Source organism: Procambarus clarkii, chromosome 76 (genome assembly GCF_040958095.1).
Source record: "Procambarus clarkii isolate CNS0578487 chromosome 76, FALCON_Pclarkii_2.0, whole genome shotgun sequence".
In the NCBI taxonomy this organism is placed as follows: Eukaryota; Metazoa; Arthropoda; class Malacostraca; order Decapoda; family Cambaridae; genus Procambarus; species Procambarus clarkii.
The window spans coordinates 21,549,648-21,572,948 of record NC_091225.1 but is presented as its reverse complement, the minus strand read 5'-3'; the positions used below and the strand labels follow the sequence as shown (position 1 = coordinate 21,572,948).

Genomic DNA, 23,301 nt, shown 5'->3' with positions numbered 1-23,301 from the left:
AAGGCTCCTTCGCTGAACCTCTTCCGCTTCTTTGAATCTGGCCCCCCCTGGCCTTCAAAAAGTGCGAATATATTTTTGTCTTGTGATTAACTTAGAGTAAAAGGAGAAGGAGGAACCATGCAAGGATAACAGAGGAGTAAGTGCTCGAGTCTGTGGGAGTTTGCCCACACATCACCTTTGTGTGTTGTGGTGGCGTCACGGGATGAGGTGGTGGAGGCCGCCAGGAAGCACCACGTGTACTCACCTAGTTGTGTTTGCGGGGGTTGAGCTCTGGCTCTTTGGTCCCACCTCTCAACCGTCAATCAACTGGTGTACAGGTTCCTGAGCCTACTGGGCTCTATCATATCTACATATCTACACGTGTGCTGGCAATTGACTTCTGGCGAGCTCACTTTCCCTTGCACCTTCTCTCATATTCCCCGTTATCCCTCTCATTTTCCGTCCCCCTTCCCTCTCATATTCCCCTGCCATCTCTCTCGTCCCCCCCCCTCCCTCCCCCACTCATATTTCTGGTTACCGTTCCCCTATTCCATCTTCCCCCCTCTCATACTCCCCTTCCCCTCTCTCTCATATTCCCCCCTCCCCTGTCATGTGCACCACTCACCCCTTTCTCATATTTCCCCATTTGAAGGTTGACACAGCTTCGTGTCGCAACCTGTCCTCTTAAAAAGAACGTCGCTTTTGGCCGTTTACCCGTATGGCCGAATTTGGACGTAATTTGAAAATGAAAAAAATGAAAATAAATTTGGGATTTTTTTTTTCAACAACAGTAAGTTAAGGGTCCTCTGATAGGTTAGGTGGGCAGGAAATTCTCATAAAGTTTCAAAACGTTATGAAAAACGTTAATTTAAAGTGTCCTCTTCTAACCTCTGCGCGTTCGCCGGACGACTCAAATAGAAAACGGAACAGAACGTCACTTTTGTGAGTCGATTTCATTTCAAATTACGTCCAAATTTGGCCATAGTGCCGCGCATACCAGCCAAAAGTGACTATTTTTAGGAGGACGGGTTGTTGTGTCAACCTTTGGCAAATTATGCCAAAATCAACATGTACTGTCATGACACTTTATGTAGGACATACGTAAATCTGTGTATCTATGTATTTACGTATGTAGGTTAGCTTAGCAATTTTAAAGCACCGAATCACCTTCTGTGGTTGATTGTTCAATAAACCCTTGAACTATATGTTTAACAGATCTCTAACCCTGTCCATGGAGGACAGAAGAAAATGTATATATGCTGGTTAGCATTGTAAATGTGTGGCCACGTCTGTGGTAGAAAATAATAATAATAATAATAATAATAATAATAATAATAATAATAATAATTACTGTCAGGAATCTTTGCTAAATTTACAAAATTTGTTTAATGTAGGTGCAGCCTGCACAGGACTGTAAAGCTGCCGCCCAGTTGGGTGGGTGTGGAGCACATGACTGTAAAGCTGCCGCCCAGTTGGGTGGGTGTGGAGCACATGACTGTAAAGCTGCCGCCCAGTTGGGTGGGTGTGGAGCACATGACTGTAAAGCTGCCGCCCAGTTGGGTGGGTGTGGAGCACATGACTGTAAAGCTGCCGCCCAGTTGGGTGGGTGTGGAGCACATGACTGTAAAGCTGCCGCCCAGTTGGGTGGGTGTGGAGCACATGACTGTAAAGCTGCCGCCCAGTTGGGTGGGTGTGGAGCACATGACTGTAAAGCTGCCGCCCAGTTGGGTGGGTGTGGAGCACATGACTGTAAAGCTGCCGCCCAGTTGGGTGGGTGTGGAGCACATGACTGTAAAGCTGCCGCCCAGTTGGGTGGGTGTGGAGCACATGACTGTAAAGCTGCCGCCCAGTTGGGTGGGTGTAGAGCACATGACTGTAAAGCTGCCGCCCAGTTGGGTGGGTGTGGAGCACATGACTGTAAAGCTGCCGCCCAGTTGGGTGGGTGTAGAGCACATGACTGTAAAGCTGCCGCCCAGTTGGGTGGGTGTGGAGCACATGACTGTAAAGCTGCCGCCCAGTTGGGTGGGTGTGGAGCACATGACTGTAAAGCTGCCGCCCAGTTGGGTGGGTGTGGAGCACATGACTGTAAAGCTGCCGCCCAGTTGGGTGGGTGTGCAGCACATGACTAAAGCTGCCGCCCAGTTGGGTGGGTGTGGAGCACATGACTGTAAAGCTGCCGCCCAGTTGGGTGGGTGTGGAGCACATGACTAAAGCTGCCGCCCAGTTGGGTGGGTGTGGAGCAAGACTTTCGGGTACTAGTCTGGTGGCAAACCTTTAACCTTTTCCAGTTTAGTCTTATGTTTGACTTGATATGGACCATGCTGGAGCTGCATACTCCCGGATTGGTCTGACATATGTGGTGTACAAAGTTCTGAAAAATTCGTTACACAAGTTTCTAAATGCCGTTCTTATGTTAGCCAACCTGGCATATGCCGCTGATGTTATCCTCTTGATATGGGCTACAGGGGACAAGTCTGGCGTGATATCAACCCCCAGGTCTCTCTCTCTCTGACTCGAAGTATTTCATCTCCCAAATGATACCTTGTATCTGGTCTCCTACTCCCTATACCTATCTTCATTACATTTGCTTGGGTTAAACTCTAACAACCATTTGTTCGACCATTCATGCAACTTGACCAGGTCTTCTTTAAGCCTCAAGCTGTCCCCCTCTGTCTTAATGCTTCTCATATGTATACACATGTGTATATATATATGTATACACATGGATGTACACACATGAATGCAACATTAACAATTGTGTAACAAGCTTCAAACGACTGTCACTTAGCTAAACGAACTCTGGGATACAGTTCCTGAACCCATTATGTTTTTATGTAACCCTTTCCATCACCGCCCACGGGATGGGTATGGGGTGCATAATAAAGAATGGATAAAATGAAGTTGCCTCAAAAGAGACTGAAAAAACTAAAACGGATATCAATAAAATTTTCCAATGGACAATGGAAAGATATGACAAACTTTACAGACACGAAAGATAAACAAATTAAGGCATTTTCGAGATGCTGAAGTTTCTTATAAATATAATCATAATAAACCCATAACTTAATCCTTGAAGATAAATGACAACCCTTCTCGAGATGATTTGATGATTTCGGGGCTTTAGTGTCCCCGCGGCCCGGTCCTCGACCAGGCCTCCACCCCCCAGGAAGCAGCCCGTGACAGCTGACTAACACCCAGGTACCTATTTACTGCTAGGTAACAGGGGCATCAGGGTGAAAGAAACTCTGCCCATTGTCTCTCGCCAGCGCCCAGGATCGAACCCGGAACCAGCCTGACAACATATCCTCGATAATCCCAAGCATACGGGAGATACTTAATAAACCATCATTTATTTTAATAAAACGAGCTGATTAGTACCACTCATTTCACAGATATTCGGAATTTATAAATGAAGAACCGATTATACACTTGACACACAATGTATCATCTGTGCCGGAGATATTCGGGATGGGATCCATTTCCCTTGGAAATGTAGCAAAGTTTAATGTTATTTGCTACAGCCTCCAAAATGGAGCAAGTGTGACGGAGAGAGAGAGAGAGAGAGAGAGAGAGAGAGAGAGAGAGAGAGAGAGAGAGAGAGAGAGAGAGAGAGAGAGAGAGAGAGAGAGAGAGAGAGAGACAGAGACAGAGACAGAGACAGAGAGAGAGAGAGAGAGAGAGAGAGAGAGAGAGACAGAGAGACAGAGAGACAGAGAGACAGAGAGACAGAGAGAGAGAGAGAGAGAGAGAGAGAGAGAGAGAGAGAGAGAGAGAGAGAGAGAGAGAGAGAGAGAGAGAGAGAGAGAGAGAGAGAGAGAGAGAGAGAGAGAGAGAGAGGAGAGTGGGAGCGGGAGATAAGTTCCAATTGTAAGGTGATGCTGGATATTTACACACCTGTGGGAGAATATACGACTTTCTTATAGCACTTCTACACTGAAATTGCAAATCACGTGGTGTTAAAGCTGAGCAGGTGGAGTTAAGTTTGGGCCTCAACCCCGTCCAAACACCAAGTCCATTCCATCCAGCGGTTGACCCCAAAGACGCAATCATCAATTTTAACATGTTGTTCATTCAAAATAGGAATGTTCTCAAATGTAAATTAATATTGTTATATATTGGCATACTGTGCATATTTAGGCACTGGTTAGGTGTTTAGGTTCTGTTGGCGATTATTTGTATTTGTAGTACGTGGGTGAAGCATTTACAGCGTTGTGGTTCGAATAAAAGTCGTCAGTGAAGCACTTGTTCCGGAAGTGTTCGAACGTCATCAGTTTAGAGTCGTGTGTAAACCATTTTTCATTCATATACAACAGGTTTGGCGGGTGCATGGAATGGGCGTTGGGTCTTTCTTTATGAGGACGGGCTGCATTTTAACAGAAAATCAACCTGAAATAACCAAACACAGGTCAGAGCTACTTCCACTGGCGGAAGTAGCCACTTCCAGTAGCCGCCGGCCACTGGCGGCCCGCCACGTCGCGCGCGCCGGCCACTGGCGGCCCGCCACGTCGCGCGCGCAATCATTCTCAGCTAGTACCTACAGTCATGTACCTACAGTCATGTACCTACATATTTTTCCCCGTTTATCCCTTCCGAGTCTCTAGAACACTAATTCCTCCTCTCTCAGCCCAAGCTAGGGAGGCCAGGCATTTCTGATGATAACGTGATCGACAAGATTGTTGCTTGCCGCGCTCAAAAAGACCACATTTCCTATAAACAGAGCATGTTGCATGGCTGCTATATATTAAAAATTAACTACATTTTCTGGAGCTTTCTTGTACTCTTTAACAGAATTGGGACCGACTATTTTCGTTTTCATAAAATCTGTCGCTGTGAAGATGAAGATCAGAGGTCTTTAACTGTTTACGAAAGACCACTAAGATAACATAGCTAACTTGTACGTGCATTAGTTCACGCTAGTTGTATTATCCTTCCAGTCATGCTAGTTCTATTATCCTTCCAGTCAATAAACCTGGAGAAGCAATCTAGCTATCACTTAACCCCGGTATTTCAAGAAGCAGAATATAGGCAATGAAAAGAAGAGAAATGTGGTTTATAACTATTTTATGAGGATCTTAAAGAAGTTTGGTTAAACCCAGTCAAGCGGTCATGACGGGGCCCAGGGGTGAGAGCACACTCACTACCCCCACACACTCACCAGAGCACTCTCACTACCCCCACACACTCACCAGAACACTCTCCCAACCCCCACACACTCACCAGAACACTCTCCCAACCCCCACACACTCACCAGAGCACTCTCCCAACCCCCACACACTCACCAGAGCACTCTCCCAACCCCCACACACTCACCAGAGCACTCTCCCAACCCCCACACACTCACCAGAGCACTCTCCCAACCCCCACACACTCACCAGAACACTCTCCCAACCCCCACACACTCACCAGAGCACTCTCCCAACCCCCACACTCATCAAAGCACTCTCCCAACCCCCACACACTCACCAGAGCACTCTCCCAACCCCCACACACTCACCAAAGCACTCTCCCAACCCCCACACACTCACCAAAGCACTCTCCAAACCCACACACACTCACCAGAGCACTCTCACTACCCCCACACACTCACCAAAGCACTCTCCAAACCCCCACACACTCACCAAAGTACTCTCCCAACCCCCACACACTCACCAGAGCACTCTCCCAACCCCCACACACTCACCAAAGCACTCTCCCAACCCCCACACACTCACCAGAGCACTCTCCCAACCCCCACACACTCACCAAAGCACTCTCCCAACCCCCACACACTCACCAAAGCACTCTCCCAACCCCCCACACACTCATCAAAGCACTCTCCCAACCACCACACACTCACCAAAGCACTTTCCCAACCCCCCACACACTCATCAAAGCACTCTCCCAACCACCACACACTCACCAGAGCACTCTCCAAACTCACACACACTCACCAGAGCACTCTCCCAACCCACACACACTCACCAGAGCACTCTCCCAACCACCACGCACTCACCAAAGCACTCTCACAACCTTGCACTCGCTCCATAAAAACATTGAATAAAGGAAATTGAAGACAAGTCCTATTTTTACCCACCAAATAATATAATTATTAATTTTTGCCTCTATCAACAAAAATCCTGGATTTTTGTAGTAAATTATTTAATACATGTTTCAGCACAATACATAAATAGTACAGCCCATCCTCCTGTTTAGTACTAATAGTAACGATGAGCACCATAGTACATATATTGACATACAAGGCAATTAGTAAGTAGAAATCGGCACTATTGAATTTGGACTAAGCGGAAAGGTTTTTGAATTGATGTTGCAAAGGAAATTAGGACTTCCTAGGCCTAATACACGCTATCTGAGGCGTAATATAGTACATATATGTGCTATACTAGGCCTAGGAATATTTAAATCTGTTTTTTAGCTTTGTGTAGGACTTTTATGAAGTGAATAGTACGAAATTCTACTAGTTGCCTATAGTGGACCATCGAATATAAATATGTACGATGATTACCTTGAGGTGGTTTCGGGGCTTAGCGTCCCCGGGGCCCGGTCGTCGATCAGGCCTCCTCATTGCTGGACTGGTCAACCAAGCTGTTGGACGTGGCTGCTCGCAGACTAACGCATGAGTCACAGCCTGGTTGATCAGGTCCACAGTCATATAAATTACTATATAAACCTGAGGATTTGCCAGCAATAATGTTGTGTGTATGAATATTAATTACGCAAGGAACATGTCCACTCGTGTACCCGTAGCAGAGATGGTCTTGGTGAACCTGGGTACTCACCTAGTTGTGCTTGCGGGGGTTGAGCTTTGGCTCTTTGGTCCCGCCTCTCAACTGTCAATCAACTGGAACACTGAGACACTGTACTGTTTTCATCCTGCTGACCCCCCCCCCCTCACACCCGAGGATCCCCCCTTTCCTCTCCTACCTCTCACCAGGGAAAGCCCCCCTCCCCTACCTCTCACCAGGGAAAGCCCCCCCTCCCCCTACCTTTCACCAGGGAAAGCCCCCCTCCCCTACCTCTCACCAGGGAAAGCCCCCCTCCCCCTACCTCTCACCAGGGAAAGCCCCCCCCTACCTCTCACCAGGGAAAGCCCCCCCCCTCCCCCTACCTCTCACCAGGGAAAGCCCCCCTCCCCCTACCTCTCACCAGGGAAAGCCCCCCCTACCTCTCACCAGGGAAAGCCCCCCCTCCCCCTACCTCTCACCAGGGAAAGCCCCCCCTCCTACCTCTCACCAGGGAAAGCCCCCCTCCCCCTACCTCTCACCAGGGAAAGCCCCCCTCCCCTACCTCTCACCAGGGAAAGCCCCCCTCCCCCTACCTCTCACCAGGGAAAGCCCCCCCCTCCCCCTACCTCTCACCAGGGAAAGCCCCCCCCTCCCCCTACCTCTCACCAGGGAAAGCCCCCCCCCCCTCCTACCTTTCACCAGGGAAAGCCCTCCCCCTCCCCCTACCTTTCACCAGGGAAAGCCCCCCCTCCCCCTACCTCTCACCAGAGGAACACCCCCCTCCCCCCTCCCCACCTCTCACCAGAGGAACCCGCCCCCCTCCCCCCTCCCCCCACCAGAGGAACACCCCCCCCCTCCCCACCTCTCACCAGGGAAAGCCTCCTCCCACTTCACACCGGAGACAGCTCCCATTCCCCACTTGAACCAGAGAAAACATACCGCCACTCACACTAGAGAATGCGCCCCCCCCCCCCCCTAGTCACACGCTGAAGACAGCTACTCTTGCACAAAGAGCCACCTCTCTGGCACCAATACGGCTCGTTGACAGCAACAGGCGGCACCAGACCGTCGTGACAGCTGCCTCAAGTTGAGTCACGCTAAACGCTCTTTCCCGACGGAAACAGTTGACTGTTTAAGTCTATTTTGGGGGTTACACCTGGGGTCAAAGTGGTGGTGGAGAGGGTGGTGAACACAAGTTCACACAGTGCCTGGCCCACTAGACATACTCGTATACCTGCAGCATACCTATATACCAGCGTTCTGAGAGTTCTACTCTCAAATTCCACTCTGAGGTCAAGCTCGACTTGTGAGAGCTTGGTCCAACAGGCTGTTGCTTGGAGTGGCCCACATATCCTCTACAGCCTGGTTGGTCCGGCACTTCCTGCAAGAACTTGCCAAAATGTATCTTGAATACATCCACTGTTGTTCCAGCAATATTTCTAATGCTTGCTGGGAGGGTGTTGAACAGCTGTGGACATCTGATGTTCAGTGTTCTCTGATTGTGCCTATGGCACTTCTGCTCCTCACTGGTTCTATTCTGCATTTCATGGGAATAATGGTGTCAGACGACTTAACGTTTAGGGACCATAACTAAGCAAATCTAGCGTCAGTCAAGAAAATGATAAGATGGTTTACGAGACTCTTCAAATCTCACTATAATGTTCTTACTCTTTAAATTAATTGTGTAGTCCCGCTTTAAATACTGCTCGGTACTCGCTTACCCTTTCAGAGCGGGGGAGATGCCTGAAATAGAGGGAGTACAGAGAACATACAGGCACACATGGGAGCCGGTCGGCCGAGCGGACAGCACACTGGATTTGTGATCCTGTGGTCCCGGGTTCGATCCCGGGCGCCGGCGAGAAACAATGGGCAGTGTTTCTTTCACTCTATGCCCTGTTACCTAGCAGTAAAATAGGTACCTGGGTGTTAGTCAGCTGTCACGGGCTGCTTCCTTGGGGTGGAGGCCTGGTCGAAGACCGGGCCGCGGGGACACTAACGTCCCGAAATCATCTCAAGATAACGCATAGACATGGTAAAAGACCTAAATTATTGGGACCGTCTTTAAGCTCTCAAGTTTACACTCTGGAAATGAAACGAGAGAGGTTTCGCAAACTATTATATATATATAGAAGACCCTTGAAGGTCAAGTCCCAAGACTATGAAAACCAAGTCCCAAATTCACACAGCAAAATAGCCCCATTCTGCTGCCAAAGATTCGGCACGAAATGCAGACTAGATCCAGTGAGGAGCAGAGGCGCCACAGGCACACCGTGTCAACATCAGCGGCCCACGACTATTCAATATCCTCCTGGCAAACCTAAGAAATATAGCCGGTACAAAATTGTTCAAGAGAAAATCAGACAATTTCATGCAGGAAGTGCCGGATCAACCGGTTTTAGATGCGAGCCTCTGCAATTAAGAAACCTGCGGGCCACTGCAATTAAGAAGCAACAGCCCGTCTGAACAATTTACCATCAAACAAGCCTGACACCAGGCTTGTGGGGGGGGGGGGGTGAGGAGAGAGGAGTGGGGGGGGGGGGAGGAGAGAGGAGTGGGGGGGGGGAGGAGAGAGGAGTGGGGGGGGGGGAGGAGAGAGGAGTAGGGGATAAATAAGAAACCATCTACCGACACACACACATCCAGGTCCGTAATTACTGCTGCTGGGGGACCTCAGGAGGCCATTTTTAACGTGGTGGGTCCAGACGTCTGAAGATCAATATACTGAACCGCTCAGTAGAGAAGCTTTTTCGTCGTCTAGCCTACGGGCCGTCTTCACGGAAACTTGGTATCAGGGACTAGACGGTCGGCGGGGCGTTAGTCTGGCGGGAGGTGTGGCGGGAAGTTGTAAAAAAAATTACTGTAGACGACGGACCGTGGTCCAGCTGACGACGGACCGTGGTCCTGCGGACGACGGACCGTGGTCCAGTTGACGACGGACCGTGGTCCTGCGGACGACGGACCGTGGTCCAGCGGACGACGGACCGTGGTCCAGCGGATGACTTGGCACATTCTTATGTCCAAACCATATATAACCGGGCGGTTACCTGAACACTTATTAAACTGCAGAATCCGGCGAGTGACAGACTTGTGTATGACTTAGAGTCTTATCTTAACTGTGACTTGGAGAGTCTTATCTTAACTGTGACTTGGAGAGTCTTGCCTTAACTGTGACTTGGAGAGTCTTGCCTTAACTGTGACTTGGAGAGTCTTGCCTTAACTGTGACTTGGAGAGTCTTGCCTTAACTGTGACTTGGAGAGTCTTGCCTTAACTGTGACTTGGAGAGTCTTGCCTTAACTGTGACTTGGAGAGTCTTATCTTAACTGTGACTTGGAGAGTCTTGCCTTAACTGTGACTTGGAGAGTCTTGCCTTAACTGTGACTTGGAGAGTCTGCCTTAACTGTGACTTGGAGAGTCTGCCTTAACTGTGACTTGGAGAGTCTGCCTTAACTGTGACTTCGAGAGTCTGCCTTAACTGTGGAGGAGGCGCGGGTCAGGCGTGTGGCAGAGGGATGGAGGGAGGAGGCGCGGGTCAGAGGGATGGAGGGAGGAGGCGCGGGTCAGAGGGATGGAGGGAGGAGGCGCGGGTCAGAGGGATGGAGGGAGGAGGCGCGGGTCAGAGGGATGGAGGGAGGAGGCGCGGGTCAGAGGGATGGAGGGAGGAGGCGCGGGTCAGAGGGATGGAGGGAGGAGGCGCGGGTCAGAGGGATGGAGGGAGGAGGCGCGGGTCAGAGGGATGGAGGGAGGAGGCGCGGGTCAGAGGGATGGAGGGAGGAGGCGCGGGCACCAGCAGAGGAGCGGGTGTTGGCGGACGTCAGTGTCTCACAGGTCGGTGTAGCGGGTGGCGGAGGGTCGGGGATAGGACGCAGCGGCATCACTGGCCACGAACATGGCGTGCACAGCCGTGCACAGCCGGCTGGGACACGGCTCACGCACCAGGGAGCACCGTAGACCCCGTGGCAGCTCTCTCAACACAACCGCTCACAAACCATCCTCCCAGTGAGAGGACACTAAACACAACCGGGAAATAGGAAACAAAAGTGCTGGCAAACATGCAGAAAATTGCAATTTGCAACAGGGGGCGGGGGCGCCCTCCGAGCACATCCCCAGCCCCCCTCGTATAACCCACATCGACAGCACTGCTACATAACTACTCTCGCAGTGATATCACTTTCACTACCTCGAGGAAAAAATCACGATTATCCAAGAGACATTTCAATAACGCGATAGCACTTAGAATATTCTTATTTAAAACACATTTCTGAATTATATACATCCAGTCAAACAGTGGAAAGGGCAGAGAGGGTGACAGAGTAAGGGGGTCATTCATGCTCTCATGCGAGTCAAAATTCCCCTCTCAAGGCGTACTCAAGAATGGCTCCAAGAATAGTGTGTACCGCCCCTTTCGGTCTCAAGTGCGCCTCCAGACCTGTCAAATGTAGTTACGTTAAGCATTATAGGTCAGATTTTGGGTTAACGACAATCTATTGTCCCGTCCCGTATGATGTTCTATCTATCAGACTAGCCTTGATATAGCTTTGCTATCTTGCTTTCCACTCATGGCAATGTGTTGAGTAATATTGTTTCTCTTGAGACGCAGAGACAACACATACACCCCCCACCCCCCTCCAAGACTCACATGTTGCTTCTTATTCTTAGAGCCACGCCCCCTTCTTACACCAGTTCTTGTTCTTTAAGCCACGCCCCCTTCTTACACCAGTTCTTGTTCTTTAAGCCACGCCCCCTTCTTACACCAGTTCTTGTTCTTTAAGCCACGCCCCCTTCTTACGTCAGTTCTTGTTCTCAAAGCCACGCCCCCTTCTTAAACCAGTTCTTGTTCTTAAAGCCACGCCCCCTTCTTACACCAGTTCTTGTTCTTAAAGCCACGCCCCCTTCTTAAACCAGTTCTTGTTCTTTAAGCCACGCCCCCTTCTTACGTCAGTTCTTGTTCTCAAAGCCACGCCCCCTTCTTAAACCAGTTCTTGTTCTCAAAGCCACGCCCCCTTCTTAAACCAGTTCTTGTTCTTAAAGCCACGCCCCCTTCTTAAACCAGTTCTTGTTCTTAAAGCCACGCCCCCTTCTTAAACCAGTTCTTGTTCTTAAAGCCACGCCCCCTTCTTAAACCAGTTCTTGTTCTCAAAGCCACGCCCCCTTCTTAAACCAGTTCTTGTTCTTAAAGCCACGCCCCCTTCTTACACCAGTTCTTGTTCTTAAAGCCACGCCCCCTTCTTACACCAGTTCTTGTTCCACCGATACCATCTGTACCTTCCTGTTTATCTTTTGTCACCTTTGCTGCCTCGCCTCACACCACCTCATAGCTCCCAGCCTCGCCTCACACTTCCTCATACCTCCCAGCCTCGCCTCACACTTCCTCATACCTCCCAGCCTCGCCTCACAGCTCCTCATACCTCCCAGCCTCGCCTCACAGCTCCTCATACCTCCCAGCCTCGCCTCACACTTCCTCATACCTCCCAGCCTCGCCTCACACTTCCTCATACCTCCCAGCCTCGCCTCACAGCTCCTCATACCTCCCAGCCTCGCCTCACACTTCCTCATACCTCCCAGCCTCGCCTCAGAGCTCCTCATACCTCCCAGCCTCGCCTCACAGCTCCTCATACCTCTCAGCCTCGCCTCACAGCTCCTCATACCTCCCAGCCCCGCCTCAAAGCTCCTCATACCTCCCAGCCTCGCCTCACAGCTCCTCATACCTCCCAGCCTCGCCTCACAGCTCCTCATACCTCCCAGCCTCGCCTCACAGCTCCTCATACCTCTCAGCCTCGCCTCACAGCTCCTCATACCTCTCAGCCTCGCCTCACAGCTCCTCATACCTCTCAGCCTCGCCTCACAGCTCCTCATACCTCTCAGCCTCGCCTCACAGCTCCTCATACCTCTCAGCCTCGCCTCACAGCTCCTCATACCTCTCAGCCTCGCCTCACAGCTCCTCATACCTCTCAGCCTCGCCTCACAGCTCCTCATACCTCTCAGCCTCGCCTCACAGCTCCTCATACCTCTCAGCCTCGCCTCACAGCTCCTCATACCTCCCAGCCTCGCCTCACAGCTCCTCATACCTCCCAGCCTCGCCTCACAGCTCCTCATACCTCCCAGCCTCGCCTCACAGCTCCTCATACCTCCCAGCCTCGCCTCACAGCTCCTCATACCTCCCAGCCTCGCCTCACAGCTCCTCATACCTCCCAGCCTCGCCTCACACCTCCCCACATCTGCCAGCCTCGCCTCACACCTCCCAGCCTCGCCTCACACCTCCCCACACCTGCCAGCCTCGCCTCACACCTCCCCACACCTGCCAGCCTCGCCTCACACCTCCCAGGTTCGCCTCACACCTCCCCACACCTGCCAGCCTCGCCTCACACCTCCCCATCCATGTATCCTGGCCTTGCTTCCCAGTCACAACAGCCGGCTTGAGTGGGCGCCTGCTGCCACCACCCCACTGATAAACCACTTCAAAATGGTATCCAGGAACCAAGCTGCCTTAAGCGGCATGTCTGCTCAAATGATTCAGTAGCTATAGCCGTCCGGGAAATGGGGGAGCTCCCACTGCAGATTGCATATTCAACCAGGGACCTAGGGGACGTGCTCTGTTCGTCCCTTGCAAAGGTGAATTATTTTATGTGGCGTTGGTAGATGGGAGGGAATTATCAGAGGGGAAAGCGCCAAGCCTTACGGAACCTCACACACTAAATGTGAGGTTCGGTGCCTCACAGCAGCAGCAGCAGCAGCAGCAGCAGCAGCAGCATGCAGGGGGTATAGGGGCGTCCCTGGCGCCCCTCACTGGCAGAGCCGTCATGTGCTGTACCTCTGCCTTAGTCCCTCTCCTCTTTAAATCATTCACCCCTCCCTCCCTCCCTCCCTCCCTCCCTCCCTCTCTCTCTTCCCTTCTAAGCCTTCCTTCTCTCACTTGCTGCATCATCAATTAACACAGTTTTCCCTTCCCTACCAGCTTTCTCTTCATTTCCCTTCACACTTTGTAGTTTAAGACCATGTAGGCACTTCACCTTCCCTTCCCTTTCTCTCTCCCTCCCACAGTGACTCTCTCCCCCCTCCCACACTGGCTCTCTCCCCCCCTCCCACACTGGCTCTCTCCCCCCCTCCCACACTGGCTCTCTCCCCCCCCTCCCACACTGGCTCTCTCCCCCCCCTCCCACACTGGCTCTCTCCCCCCCCTCCCACACTGGCTCTCTCTCCCCCCTCCCACACTGGCTCACTCCCCCCTCCCACACTGGCTCTCTCCCCCCCTCCCACACTGGCTCTCTCCCCCCCTCCCACACTGGCTCTCTCCCCCCCCCTCCCACACTGGCTCTCTCCCCCCCCCTCCCACACTGGCTCTCTCTCCCCCCTCCCACACTGGCTCTCTCCCCCCCCCTCCCACACTGGCTCTCTCCCCCCCTCCCACACTGGCTCTCTCCCCTTCCCACACTGGCTCTCTCCCCCTCCAACACTGGCTCTCTCCCCCTCCAACACTGGCTCTCTCCCCCTCCAACACTGGCTCTCTCTCTCCCCCCCCCTCCCACACTGTCTCTCTCCCCCTCCCACACTGGCTCTCTCCCCCTCCCACACTGGCTCCCCCCCCCTCCCACACTGGCTCTCTCCCCCTCCCACACTGGCTCTCCCCCCCTCCCACACTGGCTCTCTCCCCCTCCCACACTGGCTCTCTCCCCCTCCCACAGTGGCTCTCTCCCCCCCTCCCACAGTGGCTCTCTCCCCCCCCCTCCCACAGTGGCTCTCTCCCCCCCTCCCACACTGGCTCTCTCTCCCCCTCCCACACTGGCTCTCTCCCCCCCCCTCCCACACTGGCTCTCTCCCCCTCCCACACTGGCTCTCTCCCCCTCCAACACTGGCTCTCTCCCCCTCCAACACTGGCTCTCTCTCCCCCCCCTCCCACACTGGCTCTCTCCCCCTCCCACACTGGCTCTCTCTCCCCCCCCCCTCCCACACTGGCTCTCTCCCCCTCCCACACTGGCTCTCTCCCCCCTCCCACACTGGCTCTCTCCTCCCCCTCCCACAGTGGCTCTCTCCCCCTCCCACACTGGCTCTCTCCCCCCCCCTCCCACAGTGGCTCTCTCCCCCCCTCCCACAGTGGCTCTCTCCCTTACTCTCCCTCCCTCCCTCCCTCTCTCCCTGGGAGTTAGGGTCCAGTGGTGAAGTAGGTGGGTAGGTGTCACTGTACTCGCCTAGTCAGCACAGTACAACCGTACTATGCACACGGAGGTTGAGTTACAGCTCTTGGATCCGACTTTATAACTCTCAACTGCCTGAGTTTCTATTTTGTATATGGAGTCCATATCCATCAAATTACTATGTGCATTCTATTTCTTCACTACTTCGATAGTAAACACTTTCAAACGTCTCTATGGGTTATTTGGGCACTTGCATGGTGTCTGACTCGTCTCTTTCTCTGGGCATTTTCTATGTCTCAATCATGTCTCCTTGTTTATTATTCCTTAATTCTTTTCTTCTGAAGCACACCTCTCAGCTCTAGGACCAGCAGTTTGGTGGCACACCTCTCTGCTCTGGGACCAGCAGTTTGGTGGCACACCTCTCTGCTCTGGGACCAGCAGTTTGGGGGCACACCTCTCAGCTCTGGGACCAGCAGTTTGGTGGCACAGCTCTCAGCTCTGGGACCAGCAGTTTGGTGGCACACCTCTCAGCTCTGGGACCAGCAGTTTGGTGGCACACCTCTCAGCTCTGGGACCAGCAGCTTGGGGGCACAGCTCTCAGCTCTGGGACCAGCAGTTTGGTGGCACAGCTCTCAGCTCTGGGACCAGCAGTTTGGTGGCACAGCTCTCAGCTCTGGGACCAGCAGTTTGGTGGCACAGCTCTCAGCTCTGGGACCAGCAGTTTGGTGGCACACCTCTCAGCTCTGGGACCAGCAGCTTGGGGGCACAGCTCTCAGCTCTGGGACCAGCCGCTTGGGGGCACAGCTCTCAGCTCTGGGACCAGCAGCTTGGGGGCACAGCTCTCAGCTCTGGGACCAGCAGCTTGGGGGCACAGCTCTCAGCTCTGGGACTAGACTTTCACCAACGTCATTTACCGTCCTATGAGATACGAACCCCGCGCTGCAGCCGCATAATCCAGAACTGTTCACCTCTAGTGAAGAACAAAAGGTCCTGAACAACTGCAAAGTTCAAATTCCTGAAGGGTGTTCATGTGTCAGTCAGCTAGTGGCACCTGTGTGATATGAGCTTCCACTGCCAGGCTGTTACCTGGTTGATACCTGGTTGATGGGGTTCTGGGAGTTGTTCTACTCCCCAAGCCCGGCCTTGATACCTGGTTGATGGGGTTCTGGGAGTTCTTCTACTCCCCAAGAACGGCCTTGATACATGGTTGATGGGGTTCTGGGAGTTCTTCTACTCCCCAAGCCCGGCCTTGATACCTGGTTGATGGGGTTCTGGGAGTTGTTCTACTCCCCAAGCCCGGCCTTGATACCTGGTTGATGGGGTTCTGGGAGTTGTTCTACTCCCCAAGCCCGGCCTTGATACCTGGTTGATGGGGTTCTGGGAGTTCTTCTACTCCCCAAGCCCGGCCTTGATACCTGGTTGATGGGGTTCTGGGAGTTCTTCTACTCCCCAAGCCCGGCCTTGATACCTGGTTGATGGGGTTCTGGGAGTTCTTCTACTCCCCAAGCCCGGCCTTGATACCTGGTTGATGGGGTTCTGGGAGTTCTTCTACTTCCCAAGCCCGGCCTTGATACCTGGTTGATGGGGTTCTGGGAGTTCTTCTACTCCCCAAGCCCGGCCTTGATACCTGGTTGATGGGGTTCTGGGAGTTCTTCTACTTCCCAAGCCCGGCCTTGATACCTGGTTGATGGGGTTCTGGGAGTTCTTCTACTTCCCAAGCCCGGCCTTGATGCCTGGTTGATGGGGTTCTGGGAGTTCTTCTACTCCCCAAGCCCGGCCTGAGGCCTGGCTTGACTTGTGAGAGTTTGGTCCACCAGGCTGTTGCTTGGAGCGGCCCGCAGGCCTGTGTGAGATATCTGCTCCTAAAACTTTCAGTCCCTGTAATTTCAGGAGAATTTCCTTTCCCACGTGATGCCTTATATCCAGCTTCCTGTTCCCAGTACCTAACGTGATTGCCCTTGCTTGGATTTAACTCTGCTAGCCATCTGGATCAAACTTCTGACAAGGCTATGCTGTAGCTAAGTCTTCTAGTAATAGACGTCAACATTTGTCCGCACTGTGAAGGAAAATTTTTCACACACTGTGAAGGTGATTTTTCCCATCTAGAAGTCCTTGACGTAGATCACAGTAGGATTACCTCCAGCCCTGAACGCTGAGGGATGACTCTGTTGACATTATCCTGCATGTCTGTGGTCTCTGCCTTCACTGTGACATCACCCTGCATGTCTGTGGTCTCTGCCTTCACTGTGACATCACCCTGTATGTCTGTGGTCTCTGCCTTCACTGTGACATCACCCTGCATGTCTGTGGTCTCTGCCTTCACTGTGACATCACCCTGCATATCTGTGGTCTCTGCCTTCACTGTGACATCACCTTGCATGTCTGTGGTCTCTGCCTTCACTGTGACATCACCCTGCATGTCTGTGGTCTCTGCCTTCACTGTGACATCACCATCTTTTGTTGGACGTGTAACAACACATTTGTACACTGGAGCCTCGCCTCACATCCAGTCCATTTGGACTGGACGGTAGAGCGACGGTCTCGCTTCATGCAGGTCGGCGTTCAATCCCCCGACCGTCCACAAGTGGTTGGGCACCATTTCTTTCCCCCCGTCCCATCCCAAATCCTTATCCTGACTCCTTTCCCAGTGCTATATAGTCGTAATGGCTTGGCGCTTTCCCCCTGATAATTCCCCCCCCCCCTCCCTCCCTCCTTCCAGTTTCCGTACTGTTTGCTTCACCGTTATTTAGGGTACTGCGTCCAAGTTCTTCACAGTCCAAAAGCGTAATCCATCCGCTCTTCTCTGTCTCCTAAAGATACAGTTCCTTCACCTATCCTTTATCCCCACCACTTATTGGACACTTCAGGATTTGTTTAATGATCGGCTGTGGCTGACTCCTCAGGTGTTCAGTGTGGAGAAGCAACAGGTGTGTGAGTGACAGGTGTTCAGCGCACAGCCACCGCTCACTAGGGGGGGGGGGGAGTCTTGAGCATCATCTCTCTACCCTTGGACACGATTTTATTTGGTTGACTGTTACTCTTTGTGTTCTGTTTGACAAAAAATAAATACACACCGTCCTACTTTACCAGTTATTCCCATTGACTTCATTTTGTGTGCTATCACTCCATGGTCACATTTATCGAATGCCTTTGTGAAGTCTGTGAATACAATATCTGTTTTTCTTCTAATGCCTCAGTGATTTTGTCGTAGTGGTCAAGTAGCTGTGAAAGACATGATTTTCCCGCTCTAAATCCATGTTGGCCTGGATTGTGGAGGTCATTGGTCTCCATGAAACTAGTGACCTGACTCCTGATCACTCTCTCAAATACTTTTATTATGTGGGACGTTAGTGCAACTGGTCTATAATTCTTAGCCAATGCTTTGCTCCCTCCCTTGTGTAGAGGGGCAAAGTCTGCTGCTTTAAGCGCATCTGGTATCTCCCCCGTGTCAAGCTCTTCCTCCACACTATACTGAGTGCCTGTGCTACTGGCACTTTGCATTTCTTTATAAATATTGAATTCCACGAGTCTAGACCCGGGGCTGAGTGCAGGGCCATGTTGTCATGAGTCTAGACCCGGGGCTGAGTGCAGGGCCATGTTGTCATGAGTCTAGACCCGGGGCTGAGTGCAGGGCCATGTTGTCAATTTATCTTACAAAATGTGCCACGCTCGTGTTGATATCAGTTATATTTACAGGTGTTTGGATATCACGCATACAGAAGTTGTCCGGATCTTCTACTTTCATGTTGTTTATTGGGGTTATCTTGAGGTTATCTTGAGATGATTTCGGGGCTTTTTAGTGTCCCTGCGGCCCGGTCCTCGACCAGGCCTCCACCCCCAGGAAGCAGCCCATGACAGCTGACTAACACCCAGGTACCTATTTTACTGCTAGGTAACAGGGGCATAGGGTGAAAGAAACTCTGCCCAATGTTTCTCGCCGGTGCTAAATATGTCTTCATACTGTTTTTTTTTTTTAGGATGTCACTGATTTCTTTGTCATCCTCCGTGTATGAACCTTCACTTGTAAGAATAGGTACAATACTGGCAGTGGTTTTTCCTTTTGATTTCGCTTATGTGAAAAATAATTTATTATTTATTTATCTCTATATAGCTTTCTTTTCCAATTGCATATCACCAATCTGATAAGAATGCTTCAGTCTCTGCTCGATTTCCTCAATCTCCCTGTTTAAATGTCCCGCGCGGCCCGGTCTCTGCCAGGCCGCCTGGTTGATAGTCTGGTCAACCAGGCTGTTGGACGTGGCTGCCCGCACCCTGACGTGTGAATCACAGCCTGGATGCATGTGAAGCACACACACGCACACACACACACACACACACACACACACACACACACACACACACACACACACACACACACACACACACACACACGCGTGACAAATAATACCATCACCACCCAAGCCACAAATCTGAAAAAAAGGGATTTGACGACATTTCAGTCCGTCCTGGACCACTATCCGTCCTGGACCACTATCCGTCCTGGATCACAATCCGTCCTGGACCACTATCCGTCCTGGATCACAATCCGTCCTGGACCACTATCCGTCCTGGACCACTATCCGTCCTGGACCACTATCCGTCCTGGATCACTATCCGTCCTGGATCACAATCCGTCCTGGACCACTATCCGTCCTGGACCACTATCCCACCTGGACCACTATCCGTCCTGGATCACAATCCGTCCTGGACCACTATCCGTCCTGGACCACTATCCCACCTGGACCACTATCCGTCATGGACCACTATCCCACCTGGACCACTATCCGTCCTGGACCACTATCCGTCCTGGACCACTATCCGTCCTGGACCACTATCCGTCCTGGACCACTATCCGTCCTGGACCACTATCCGTCCTGGACCACTATCCGTCCTGGATCACAATCCGTCCTGGACCACTATCCGTCCTGGACCACTATCCGTCCTGGATCACAATCCGTCCTGGACCACTATCCCACCTGGACCACTATCCGTCCTGGACCACTATCCGTCCTGGATCACAATCCGTCCTGGACCACTATCCGTCCTGGACCACTATCCCACCTGGACCACTATCCGTCATGGACCACTATCCCACCTGGACCACTATCCGTCCTGGACCACTATCCGTCCTGGACCACTATCCGTCCTGGACCACTATCCGTCCTGGACCACTATCCGTCCTGGACCACTATCCGTCCTGGACCACTATCCGTCCTGGATCACAATCCGTCCTGGACCACTATCCGTCCTGGACCACTATCCGTCCTGGACCACTATCCGTCCTGGATCACAATCCGTCCTGGACCACTATCCGTCCTGGATCACTATCCGTCCTGGACCACTATCCGTCCTGGACCACTATCCGTCCTGGATCACAATCCGTCCTGGTTCACTATCCGTCCTGGATCACAATCCGTCCTGGATCACAATCCGTCCTGGATCACAATCCGTCCTGGATCACAATCCGTCCTGGATCACAATCCGTCCTGGATCACTATCCGTCCTGGACCACTATCCATCCTGGATCACTATCCAGTCGTAATTACACTTGATCATGGTCGTCGTCACCTTTATTTTCAGATTTGTGGGTTGGGCGTCTTATTTGCAGAGTCGTTATTGTGTACGACTCCCCCGGAAGTCGTACTCACTGTCTTGAGTACACCAGGTCGTTCCTCCGTGTGGTGGTCGTTCCCTCCTAGGTCGTACCCACTGTCGTGCCCCTCACGTGGTGGTCGTACCCACTAGGTCGTACCCCCTCCCTCCCTGTCGGAAGAAAGCCCTTTACAGTCAATAACTTTTTTTTTTATTTTTTTGCTCCAAAGCTGTCGCCAGCACACAGCTGAGGGACACAGGGACGGAGGGAGGTAGGTAGGTATGGACACAGGGAGGGACGGAGGGAGGGACACAGGGAGGGAGGGAGGGAGGGACACAGGGAGGGGAGGTAGGGACACAGGGAGGGGAGGTAGGGACACAGGGAGGGGAGGTAGGGACACAGGGAGGGAGGTAGGGACACAGGGAGGGGAGGTAGGGACACAGGGAGGGGAGGTATGGACACAGGGAGGGGAGGTAGGGACACAGGGAGGGGAGGTAGGGACACAGGGAGGGAGGTAGGGACACAGGGAGGGAGGGAACAATGATACATGAACACAGCCACTTCCCTAACAGTGCCAGATCCATATCCGGCCACGAGGGGCCATTACATTAGCCAGATAATAACGCCCAGCTGCCAGAGTTCCCACTGTATTGACTTTCCTTCAACTTGCAATTGCCACGAAACCCCGCCGCTGCTGCCCCCTTCACGAGTACTCAATACTCCCGACCACCTCCCAATACTCGCATTGTTCCCTCACACGCTGAGACCACAGGCACGCCATGCTGGGCCCGCCATGCTGGGCCCGCCATGCTGGGCCCGCCATGCTGGGCACGCCATGCTGGGCCCGCCATGCTGGGCCCGCCATGCTGGGCCCGCCATGCTGGGCCCGCCATGCTGGGCACGCTATGCTGGGCACGCCATGCTGGGCCCGCCATGCTGGGCACGCCATGCTGGGCCCGCCATGCTGGGCACGCCATGCTGGGCCCGCCATGCTGGGCACGCCATGCTGGGCCCGCCATGCTGGGCCCGCCATGCTGGGCCCGCCAGGGGGCCTACACCGTGAATTAATGCGCTCACAAAGGCATCCCAAGTCGTATTTTGAGCCTATTTGAATGTCACTTTACGCATATCCATTTACAAAATGCCTCGAAGAGGCATGTAGTTAGTTCCGAGTAATTCTGACCCCTATTTCAAAAGACATTGCAAATGGCCTTATACCGGAAGAAGTATGTCTATTCATGATTTTCAGGACTACGACAAAGGTAGACATTGAGGAGACACCAGCGGCTCCAGCAACATACTCAGCCAACATACCGACATAAGGTTATTGAACAACGAGCAATAGTGCTTTGTTCTGCTCGACCCCTCCTCCCCACCAACCACCCCCCCCACGAACGCCGCTCTATAGCGTGCAAGCGAGCCAATCAGAACAAGTTACAGTACGCTACATCCTGATTTCTCAGAGTTACGAAATCACCAATACCTTGGAAAAGTTATTCTTCAGTCAGTGATCAAATATATCGGTGAATCTGAGGTGGAAAAGTTGATGAGGAGAAGAGAGTGAGTTGAGCAGCAAGGAGGCACAAGACCCGAGTGTATGAGGTAATAGGGAGTGTGAGGGTGTGTGGGTGTGTGTGTGTGGGTGTGGAGCAGAGAGGGAGAGAACGGCGTGCGTGTGAGAGAGAGAGTAAGGAAACAAGAAGGAGGCACCAAGAGGGCAAGAAAAGCCTCTCAAGGTAACGAGTGTTGCCACAGACGAGCAGAAGATAGTGTGAAGAGCCTCACATCCGTCACACCCACCATGAATCCTGCCAACATCCAGCCCACATTCATGGGCTTCTACAACAGCGTGGCGACTTGCTTCAGGAAGTACACAGGTACAGTACCAGCTACAGTACACAGGTACAGTACCAGCTACAGTACACAGGTACAATACCAGCTACAGTACACAGGTACAGCACCAGCTACAGTACACAGGTACAGTACCGTAGCCAGCTGCACCCACCCTTAACACAAGTCCCTTTTAACACAAGTCCCTTTTAACACAAGTCCCTTTTAACACAAGTCCCTTTTAACACAAGTCCCTTTTAACACAAGTCACTTTTAACACAAGTCACTTTTTAACACAAGTCACTTTTTAACACAAGTCACTTTTTAACACAAGTCACTTTTTAACACGTCACTTTTTAACACAAGTCACTTTTTAACACAAGTCACTTTTTAACACAAGTCACTTTTAACACAGTCAGTCAGCTACACCAACCCTCCTTAACACACACTTTAATACACTGCTCACACTCAATCCTTGCACGCCTCACACTTACAAATTATTAACTTAACTAACACCAACATCGTCAACTACATCTAATAAAATGATGCAACAATTTCTTCAACATTCATTGAGCATGAGATCCAGATCTTCATATATTTAACAATAAAAATATTTTTATCATTGAATTAAAATGTCTTTAGCGATCTCTTCCCTTAAATGTCAGAGTCAAATCCTCAATCCAGATAAAATACTCTGCTGTATTTTATGGAATACAACTGTTGTTGTATTCTAGACCAACGTGAAGACCACCACCTGCTCAGGTAACGTCTACCAACGGAAGCTGCTAACGAGGAGAAATACGGCTATATGCATGTCTAACCAGTTACAATAATTGGAAAAATGACTTCACATGTCAGTGGGGGTAAAACACGATAGATCCACTGATAGACGGGAGTAAGAGACGATAGATGCACTGATAGACGGGAGTAAGAGACGATAAATCCACTGATAGACGGGAGTAAGAGACGATAGATCCACTGATAGACGGGAGTAAGAGACGATAGACACACAGTCAGGTCACAATCGCTGGCAATATCATATCATGT

At 51.9% G+C, this 23,301-nt stretch overlaps 2 protein-coding genes across 5 annotated transcripts in view; one reads left to right on the top strand and one right to left on the bottom strand.

Moving 5' to 3' along the window:
• Positions 1-23,301, bottom strand: part of LOC138357113 (calcium-binding mitochondrial carrier protein Aralar1-like) — a 319,526-nt gene that overhangs the window by 208,370 nt on the left and 87,855 nt on the right. The gene's annotated exons all lie outside the window — the stretch shown is intronic.
• The window catches only part of LOC123771475 (arylalkylamine N-acetyltransferase 1), a 40,474-nt gene continuing 39,339 nt past the window's right edge, over positions 22,167-23,301 (top strand). Inside the window, 1 exon segment of the mRNA XM_045764034.2 lies at positions 22,167-22,301. Coding sequence (XP_045619990.2) covers positions 22,226-22,301 — 76 coding nt within the window. The 5' untranslated portion in view covers positions 22,167-22,225.